This window comes from Lissotriton vulgaris, chromosome 3_1 (assembly GCF_964263255.1).
Source record: "Lissotriton vulgaris chromosome 3_1, aLisVul1.2, whole genome shotgun sequence".
NCBI lineage: Eukaryota > Metazoa > Chordata > Amphibia > Caudata > Salamandridae > Lissotriton > Lissotriton vulgaris.
Genome location: NC_141689.1, coordinates 1788095461 through 1788106296, shown reverse-complemented (window position 1 = coordinate 1788106296; position 10836 = coordinate 1788095461). Strand labels below are relative to the sequence as shown.

Below are 10836 nucleotides of genomic sequence, written 5' to 3'. Positions count from 1 at the left end.
CCCAGACAATATTATTAACCTCTGCCAGATGATGGGTGTAATGAATTAGATTTATAAGGAGATGCTATAGATGAAGGGGCTGCTCGCCTATTGGCCTCTGTTAAGGTGCTGGCACAAATAAAAGTACTGTCTCAGATGCCTCATAAATCTCTGTGGTGATAAGACAAGACGTAGCAAGACAGTCTTACCTCAGTTACCTCACTGTCAGTACCATGTCTGAGCAGAGGTAAATTGGCACTTTATCTAGAATTTCCGTGTACTAAGGCCCTCATTTGAGTGTATAACCAAATCAGGCATCAACATAACCGAGGAGAGCTGAGCCTTTTTTGTAATTAGTTTGCATTGTTTTCAGTGTTGTAAAACTAAAGTTAGAGAAAGCTTCAACATGGTTACATTACGTAAGACAGGGTAATAGTTTTGTTCTTTATCAGAAGAGAAAACCAAAGTGGGAATTATGTTAAGCGCGTGGCATCTGAGTATGAGATAAATATTTGGTTTGGTGCTAGATTTGTATTCTTTTATTTTGAAGTCTTATAAATATAAGAATTTTTTTTTTAGAGATCGTCCACCTGAAGGGTACAGTTCTGATGAGGAAAGATCATAAAATGAACCTCACATTAGAACATTTGTTTTCTTTAGTGAAGAAATTGTAGTTTGTCACCTTAACATTTAGGTTCCCCAGAAATTCAGGTAGGTGGTGGAGACCTGGCTATATCCAAGCAGATTACTCGGAGACCACTGTGGAATCGCCTCCACATAACAATGGAGAAATGTGTTACACACACAAAAAGATGGCAGCTAAATATTTAAAATATTCAACTGCATCTTTCACTCCTCTTTGCTTCATACCATTCTTAGCTCAGCTACAAGGCCTGCCACAATCTGAGCACCTTCCAGCCCACACACAACCCTAAGACTCTTACACTATAGGTCACAGTTTCAATCCTGCACATTGAATAGATAAATTAGAGAGTGTCTTCAGAGAATGACTATCTAAAATTCCTATTGCCTAGTAAAGATGCGATGTAAAAGAGAAATACCTGCAAAAAGTAAATGGCTAATGATCCAAGATTAATTGTGTATCTAGAGTGCATATAATGACTGTGAGGTGCATCCAACCCGGTGTTGCCAGCCGCGGTCGGTAGTGGGTGTGCCTGCAGGGCGGTGACGTGGGGAGGGGGAGGGGCAGGGTGGGGGTAGTAATCTATGGATTACGAAGCTTTACAGGTAAGTAAACATATAAATAAATCAAATAAATGTTGTTGCATGCCTCGCATCCCCAAATGCGATGCAGTGCGCGCAACGAAATTCATTTTATTTATTTATGTGTACTTACCTATAAAGCTTTGTAATCCATAGATTACTACCCCCCACCCTGCCCCACCCCCCCAACATCACCGCCCGGCAGGTACACCCACTACCGACCGTGGCTGAGTGTTGGTGCTATCTTGTGGATGTCATGAGACAAAGGGGCATTTTTGTTGATGGCTGTGGGTCAGCCTGTACAAAACCTTGCAGTCTTATGCAATACCCATCAGGTTCCCATTTCAGTAGAAGCGTTGTATTAATCATACAATGTATCAACTATTCAGCAAATGCAAAGTGGATGGTAAATTACAATGTTTGATTGTGCATCAAAGTAAAACAGAGATGGTTAAGAAACTCGTGTTGTCCTTTCTCACAGTATTGCTCTCTTGAAATGGTTTGAACATTTGTTGCAGAAACATCAATGGTGCTTTTAAGAGTCTCATTGTAAGCGCTCTGCGCTTGCACATAGTATTTATTTATTTATAAAGTTTTAAGTTAGCACCTCTGAAGTTAGCACTACCGGAAGCCCCGTTAATTCAGGAGGGGTGGAGTTAGCAGACATTCTGAGAAGTAGATCATTACTAGGTGAATTTGAAATTCTGGTCTGATTCATACAGTAATTCACAATTGCTCTCTGTAGTTCTCCTTGCTGGTTTTGGTTGTTTTAACAGCCCAAAGTTCCAGCAGAAACAAGACAGATCTGAGGTGTTTTCATGGACTTCATTATTTCCAATAGGGTGGTTAGCTGGCTACTGGCCCCTTTGGAAATTCCCAAGCAGTTGTAATGAGACTATAAATGTACATTTTGTGCATAAAGAAACAATAATGGAAATCAAGCTTTGAAACGTTATGACTGGTTTTATATTTCTGTTGGAGTTCACCAGGGCAGCACTCAGCAGTGCCCTCTACATGCCTTGATTATTCAAGTCTCCAAAGAGGAACAGGCTCAAGATGCGGTCTTGATTCCAACCGGTTCGGAAAATGCAAACAGAGACATTTTCAGAAAACACTGGTCAGAAAACAATTCTTTTTGCTTCTGATTTCTTCTTCTTTTGCTTGAAATGAATCTGTGAGAGCAATGCTCAGGCACACAGTAAATCAATGCATGCTTGGCATGTAATTTCCAATATGTAACATTATCGGGACGTCCATGCTCGAAGTGCCAATCTACAAACTCGACCCAATGAAGAAGATGACAGGCCATGTCCCGCCAGGTGTCAGCTGTCTGTTTCTCCATGCACGTTCTCCATGTGCACCTTGAGGTAGTCATTCCTTGTAAACTTCTTGTGGCACAGCTGGCACTCGGCCATGGGGCGATTGGGATTGTGAGTCAGCTTGTGTCGAATAAGCATTTTCTTGAGGCTGAAGGTAAGATCACAGACCTAAAGGGTGACAAAGAAAGAAAACCATAAGCATATCACTTTAAGAATGCACACTCTGGACGCTATTGTTTAATTTTGGGGAAAAAAAGGGACATCACGCACTTTCTTTTAAAGGAAAAACCATGAAACCCTTGATGAGCATTCTTGATTGTTTTGTTATAAACTTAGTTTTATTTACAGATACAAACAGCTTACATATAAGTCTAAGGACTATCTACGGAAAGGTAAATTAGATTGAACCTGAATTTTCTGACGAATTTACCTATTTAGTCCTGCAAGGAATTCGTAAAGCAATTCATGATAAGAGTAAACTCATTTACCGGTGCAGATATCCCTGCCATGGGTGCTGAGTTCTCCACTCCCGTAAATCCCACCCAATGGTTGAGAAAATCGGCATTGCAAGGAGTGGTTATCCTTGGAAGTTTGTGAATCCCACATGTTCATCAGCATTTGGAAGATCTTGTCCTACTCCTTTCCATTCTAGAAAGGGTCAGCATTTTATGCAAGGGATGGTGTAAATTCCTTTCAAATGTAGGAAAGGAGAATAGATAATTCCCAGACTTGGTAGAGTGCAGTCAAAAGGGTTTATCCATGGGCAAAAAACATATATCTTTGGTGAAAAAAACTGTGGTCTACTTAGGAAAAAATGTGGTTTTTCACGGAGGATCTTATTTTACCTATAGAACCCCGTTAAGGCGATCTCCGGAAGCAGGAATAAGATCCTGATGAGAATGTTACATGATCTTCACAGTAGTACACCTGGAAACCCGCACCTTGCTATATTTCTACCTTACTTCTGTGAAAGTTTAAGAATTCCAGAAACTCAGAAAATTACAGCGAGGTGGAGATTTGTGCTCCAACATTCTTGGTGATTTGGACCTTATATATTAGAGTGTTAACTTACCAAGGCCTAGGGCCCAACTACGATATTAGAGGTCCTACCTCCGGACCACCATTGTGGTGGCTGGAAGTAGGGCACCAAGCAGGTGGCATCCCAACCACAGAATTGCAATTTTACTACTGGGCAGGCAGTGTTGGGGTGGCGGTGGCATGCTTTGGCTCATAGAGAGTCTGTAGCACATGCCGCCGCCGTAGGACTGCCATCTGCATGTTGGTGGACTGTGTGCCATGCACAATAAAAAATGTGTCCCCATCCACACAGCCCCATGAGCATATTTGCCCTGGGGCCCTGTTTGGGACTCCTTTCCTGCCTTTCCGCCGACCTGTTCATGGCAGTTTTACAACATGAAAAGCTCGGTGGAAAGGCAGGTCTTGATCTGCCTGGTGGTGCCAGGATCAGCACCGTCACTATAGATCGCTGCTTTCCCCACCACTGACACCGCATGATCCAAGATCATGGTGGTGTCAGCGGTCTTGCAGTGGTCTGATCAGATCGCCAAGGAGGATGTTCGGACCGCCAACGTAGGTACAGTAGTCTTGGGACCACCGTACTCTTAACGAGGCCCCTAGTGTCAAATTAACTTTCCAATATCTGAAAGATCTGGAAATATTCAGAAATCTGCATCTCAATTTTGGTCTTCATTAGAAGGGGCCTCTTAATTCCAATTGGACCAGTTACCAGTCTTATTGGACTTTATGAAATCCAATCGAATACAACTGATTTGTATTGTTTTCACACAGATATTTCACTGCTCAAACCCAGAATTACTGATTTCCCAAAACATTCTGGAATTTTGACTTGTGATACCCTGGTAACTCTGCTATCTAGGTGCTACTAGTACCTTAAATATTGGTAACACCTTGATTCTGCAATTATCAAGAAAGTCAGAATGAGGGCATTAGAAGGGATTCATAAAAATTCCCAGGTGAATACATTAAAACTTATATACATCATAAATATGCTTGCTTACTACTGCAATCCTACACTTACTACTGATGACTGTCCTGGGGCAGACAATTCGAAGGATTAATTGTGCCATACATCTGCATTTGAACTTGTTAGCCAATTTATTTTCTTTCTCCATCTGCAAACTAGCGGTCTGTGTGGGGAAATTCCTCTTTGGTAACCCCAGAAAATACGTGGTTGCATGCCTTTTTATTACAACCATTTTGCACACCTAAACCAGCATTTCTGATAATAACTCAGACCCTCAAAACGAGTTACATGTAATTCATGATTCAGGAGGAAATGTAAATGTCCGCCCAATTAGCATCAGATGTTCTGTGGTAATTCAGCTCATTTGGGGGTTTCCTTGGACATATTTAGCTTGTTAAAGCTCTTGAAATTTGAGGGGAAACGACAGACTGTGGAGAAACATGTGTAAATGTTGTACAAACACACACTTCTGTATTTATTCCCCACACCATAGCCCACAATTGATAACGATGGTGTAATCCTGCATCTAGTAAAACCTGCACCCAACAATATTGTGAATTCTAGGAGCTGTATTACTGCATCAGGATGTATGAGCAACTCTTAATGAAAGCCTTAGCATGGGTTTGCAAATGGGGTGTGAACAAATGATACTGAGATAGGTACCTGTCCTGCTCCTGTTCCTTTCCTTGAGTGTACATTTTGTGCCAGGGCATATGTGGATACGAAATAAAATAGTAATTTTGTACCTCCAGTTCATTTAACAAGCAGACACTTGGGAAAGAAATTTAAGGACCAGCTTTGCAGTTTCTAATGGTACTAATTTCTACTATTGACTTCAGCTGGACTATCTATGTAGTTGCTGGCACTAAGCCCTTAATTATCCCACAGTAATTATGGTAGATTTGTTATGCTCTGTCATGGTATAGCTCTGCAAGACTGGCCATGAAGAAAAGGCACTATGGGTACTTGCCACTGCATTCTAATGCCCAAAACCAACCTGCAAGCCTGACTGGTTTTGAAGTGCTGACACTCAATATATTCTTCTGCTAAGCGTCTCTGTCGTACTGATATAGAGCTGGATTTGCACCAGGTCAGGAGACCTCCAGGGTTGGCCATGAGAGTTGTCCCAGAGCCCTTAGAGAAGCTTTTGTTGCCAGGAAGAGGAGGTCATGCTTTAAAGGGCAGGAGACATCCTCTAACACATAGATCTGAGAGACAGTAGCAGGGGCCTCCCTAGGCTGTTGAAAGCCCACTGTACTCTTGATCTCAGAGACCTCTAGCTACTATCCCTGGTGGCTATAGGAGGTTTTCTGTAGCCAAAAACTCAAATCTCTGTGCTTTCGGTTATGAAAAAAAAACCTCAAATCTCTGTGCAAATCCAAACAGCAGGGACCAAGTTGTGCACTTGGAATCTGCTGATCGATTGTGGCTTTGTTTCTTTTCCCTACGGGTTCCCCGTATTTGGAGCCACTGGCCAGGACATGGTTGTGAAGAGGGCTACACCAAAAATGTTCTCATCACTATCATGTGCTGGTCAAATGATACTCCAAAGAGTTCAGCCCTGAAAAAGAAACCTAAGTGGTGTTGTGCACTAGAGAGAAGCCGTCCTTCTGAACTCTATATCTTCCCAGCTTCCCAGCACTGAAGGACTCAATTCAAAGAATCTTTATTCGGTGATTAAAAAACACCATAAAAGCACATTCATATTTACACAATAAAAAAAGCATTAAACATTTCAGAATTCTTTGTACAATAAATTTACAGACATAGCTGCAGCAGTATGACCATATTTAACATTAAAAAGAGAGAATAAAAGGTTTCAATCTACACCTCTAGCGAGCCTTAGTCTTAGGGCAACTTTAATAAAATTCATAATGCTACACAGTGTCAAAGGGTCCTCGGCTTTCTGTAAGAAGAGTAATGCCTCCCTTGCGTGGACCAAATTAGCATTTTTCAAGATATTTACAAGGTATTTACGCCGGGGCATAGAGTAGAGAGGGCAAAGTAAGACCAGATGAAGGGAATCCTGCGGAGACCTGTTGTCGCAGCCGCAGGGCCCCTTCTGGTCTATTGTTGTGACAAACCCAGCTGGTGATGCCAACATGAATGGGAGTAAGTTAAGTCTAAATCAGCACATCAGGAACCTATCCTGGGCATTGTGCATGAGAAACAGGTACGGCTCCATGCCTTGAACACTTTTTACTTGGCGATGGGCCCTCACAGTCTTTTTACAACCTTCAGCCACCTCTCTACACATGGTTTTCTGTTCCAGGAATATTCTCCCCACATGCTGTTTGTCCTGGGCTACAATCGATGCAGGGTGAAAGAAGAGGTTCCCAAGGCCTAGCTCCTCTAAGTTGTTCTTTACATAAAGGAGCCAAGGGATACGCATACATTTGTCCCTCTTTAGACAATCTGATAAAATTTCTCTACTTAGTGACGCCTCCGGGTTCACCCAAATTTTTAGCCAGGCTATAATTGGCCTCAACTTTATCAGATCTTCTATGTATGGTCTCCCTAACTCACTGTGGGCAATTGAACCAGCAGTACATTGTGGGGCCCTCAGAACTGATTTCAAGTATTTGTTTTCTTCTCTTTGTATGCTAGTGGTATTAACAAAGCCCCATACCTCTGCCCCATAAATTACCTTGGAGCATGATACAGAGCTATACAGGTTTAACACCTGTTCCGGGGACCATCTTCCTAGCCTCCTGCCATAACTAGCAATTGCCCCGTTAGATGATACCATTTTACCGCAGCGTTCCTCCACCAAGGTATCAAACCGTAAGGCACCATCAAATGTAACACCAAGGTATGGAAATGTTTTAACCTCTTCCAATTTATGGCTCCCTATTTTATAAGTAAATTTAGAGGCATTTTTTTTCCCTGCCAGGAGCACATAACATTTACTGAGATTTGCAGAAAGATCCAGGGCGCCCATAAAGCTAACAAATCCGTCAATCAGGGTTTGAAGGCTCCTCGGTGTGCGTGCGATCAAAACCGCGTCATCTGCATAAAGCAGAACGGGGATATGCCGCGACCCCACCCTTGGGCAATCTGCCTTCAATCCTAGCAGAAACTGCTCTAAGTTGTTGACATAAAGGGAAAACAAAAAGGGAGCGAGAATGCAGCCTTGACGAACTCCACTCTTGCAAGGAAAGGAACTAGTCAGCCCCCCCTCCCTATTAAAGCGGACCTTGGCAGTAGTATCACTATGCAGTTCTTTCAAGATCTTAATTAGGCCGCTCTCTATCCCCAAGCTGAGCATCATGCCCCACAGTTTTTCCCTGTTCACGTGGTCAAATGCTGCTGCCAAGTCCATAAAACCCATGTAAATGGGTTCATCACTAGCTATGGTGTACTTGGCAGTCAACATATATAGATTCAAACACTGATCGCTAGTGGACCTCCCTACCCTAAAGCCGTATTGGGTGTCCGAGAAGATGTTCCTTTCCTCGGTCCACTCGGACAATCTATTAAGGATTGCCCTCCCCAAAAGCTTTGCAGACACATCAATCAGGGAGATCGGGCGGTAGCACTTTGGGTCATCCCTATTGCCCTTTTTGAAAATTGGCACAATTACTGCCGTGGACCAGGATCGGGGCAGGCCATAAATGATAGCGGTGTTTATTACCCTTGTCATGAGGGGGGCCCACAGTTCGATGTTACTCAGAAAAAGATCGGGAGGGATTCCGTCAGGCCCCGGTGCTTTGTTTTTGGTCAGGCCCTCAATCCCTGCAATTATTTCCTTGATGGAAAATTCCACCAGTGTAGCCTCGATAGAACTGGCCGGGGAGTCTGCAATGGAACCTGGCTCGTGATTATAGAGGCCCCTAAAGTGGTTAATCCACTGCTCAGGGAGAATATTAGCCCCTACATCCGGGGAGTCTTTTTCCTGGAAAGTTGGGTTATTAATTATTTTCCAGAAACCCGCTAGGTCCTTTTTTTCCCCCGCTTCTCGTAGATCTGCCCATGCTTCCGCCTGCAAGGCAAACTTCCTCCTCTTGATTTCTCTTTTGTAAACGTCTCTACACTCTTTAACTTTATGGGGGACCCTTGGTTTGGCTTTAAGGCTACTTTTCAGCTCCCTCAGGGCTTTAGAGCAGGCTTTATCAAACCAACGTGGATTCCCGTCAGTCTTGAGAGGCACACTGGTTTTTAATAAACCGTCGACCAGCTTGGCAATCTGGTCGAAGGCTGCCATTACCCTCGGTCCATGGACTTCGGTGTCCAGGCAGTCATTAATAGCTAGTTTCCCTGCGTCCACCAAGCCCTTGTAAAACTTTTCCCCATCAATTTTAGCCCATTTTAATCTCCTGCCCTGGTCTGTTGCCCTCTCAGTGATAGTAGGGTGGGCTCTAGTTCTTGGGCCTGCCAAATACAACAGTTCCAGGAGAAGAGGGTTGTGGTCGCTAAAACCACTCCACTCAATCCCTACACTGATTGTCTTATTCATTAGTGCCCTCGAAACCAAAATATAATCTATAAAGGAGGAGCATCCTCTACCCTTAAATGTGGGGGGGAGTGTGCCACCCTCCTGCATCTCTACCTTGTTAATGGTATGTCCCAGATCATATTTAAGCCGTAACATCCTCAGGGCAAGGCCCAACGGCGTGTGAGAGAAATGCGGTCCATTCTCCAATGGGCATCGGGACCAATCTATGTTTGTTTGGGCCAGTGCAGGGCACAAGTGGCAGTTAAAATCTCCCATAACCACTAGCCCATAAGGGAGCCCATTTTTTTGACCTGTTAGTACCTGACTCAACTTGTTATCCAGTTCAGGGGCAAAAGGAGAATTAGATCCCGCACTCTCATTATTATAGAGGTTTACAGCGACGAATCTAAGTCCTTTCCCCGGGAACCTAACAGCCTGAATTCTATGAGAGTTGCACTCAAGGCTAGCATATTGTCCCGGTAGGCTCAGGTCTGTATAAATAGCCAAACCTCCCATGGCTCTCCCTGATCTTGATTTTTGCGCAGGTACAACAAAGGACTTATACCCTTCTAGATGAAAATTATTCTCCAGGGCCCAGGTCTCCTGCAGGCATATTATGTGGAATTTCCTGATATATTCAAGCCACTCCTTATTGTTGACTTTCCCAGCCAAGCTGGCTAAATTCCATGAAATAATTTTTAGTGCATCCCCCACCTGGACCCCATTTCGTTGCATCCCATCTAGAGGTTCTCGCCCTACCTCCCCCGGGACTGGTAATTGCATATCACCCATGTGAGCATTTTCTACGACCCTCGGCTCATCCAACCCCTGACTCCGGGCACTACCTGTTGATAGGTGGCTGGGAATCTCCTGCTCTACGTTTTGGGCACCTCTGTCCCCGCTATCCCCCCTGCAGTGATCTGTTTGTCAGTCCACCCCCTCGAGTCCCTCCAAGCAATGGAACCGATTAAAAGTTTGGAAAGGTGGTAATGGCCTATTAAATGGTGGCCTTGGATTGAACTCATGGTGCTGGGCGCCCCTTCGACCCACCCTTTCCCAGTTGTCATCAGAACGGGTCCTCTGTGTGCGAACCGGGGCGGGAGGAAAGAAAAAGGACACCTGAAGTGTTTGGATTGTTGTCACTAGTGATCTATTCCTTCCCTGGCATATGTGAGCAACTGTTCCAGTATCCCTGAAGCTCACCAATATGCAGTCCCCTATGATGGATTTGCGTGTTCTCCCTATCCAGGGTACCCTTCTGACCATTATTATCTCGTTATTTAGGTGTACAGGTAAGGGTCTATTCTGATTTAGCCACTTAATCACCCTAGTTTTTAAAGTGCAGAAATCCTCAGCTTCACCCTCCTTTAATGGTGGGACGCCCGCCATGACTACTGTGAAGTCATTCGCCTCTGGTGGTAAGTTGGGTCTGCGTGGCCTAGGGGGGGGCTTCATTAATGGGTTGGGCACAACACTTTCTTTCCGCTGTACTATGGGAACACTGTTTACCTTTGCAGGGGTGCTAGATCCTGTACAATTGGATGGTTTATTTAAGGCGGGAATGTTCCTCTGAGTTTGTGGTGGGATGGTCGTAATGGGCGCCTGTGGGGAAGCCAGGTGTAGTGCACTTTTCGGGGCTTTTGAACTGACAGTAGATTTAAGGGCCTTTTCATGGGATTTGGGCGGGTTTTTAATGCTACTTAGTGTGGCCTCAAGGATTGTTAATCTTATTTCCACTTTTTTAATGCTTTCACTAATAGGTAGCAAAAGTGATCTAAGCAGGAATTCCAGATTGCCCAGCGGGGCAACAGAGAGAGGGGCATTGGTGATGTTACTAGCCATCTTGTTAGGCACAATGGGGGCCCCACCCTCCT

The 10836-nt window shown here is 44.1% G+C and overlaps 1 protein-coding gene across 2 annotated transcripts in view; it reads right to left on the bottom strand.

Moving 5' to 3' along the window:
- Positions 1–1444: 1444 nt before the first annotated feature.
- PRDM5 (PR/SET domain 5) overlaps positions 1445–10836 on the bottom strand; it is a 666844-nt gene continuing 657452 nt past the window's right edge. Inside the window, exon 17 of one of the 2 annotated variants that reach the window (XM_086962221.1) lies at positions 1445–2690. In XM_086962221.1, the coding sequence (XP_086818347.1) occupies positions 2526–2690 (165 nt within the window). In that variant the 3' untranslated portion in view covers positions 1445–2525. The remainder of the gene's footprint in view (positions 2691–10836) is intronic. The other variant, XM_086962220.1, reaches the window with a different exon arrangement.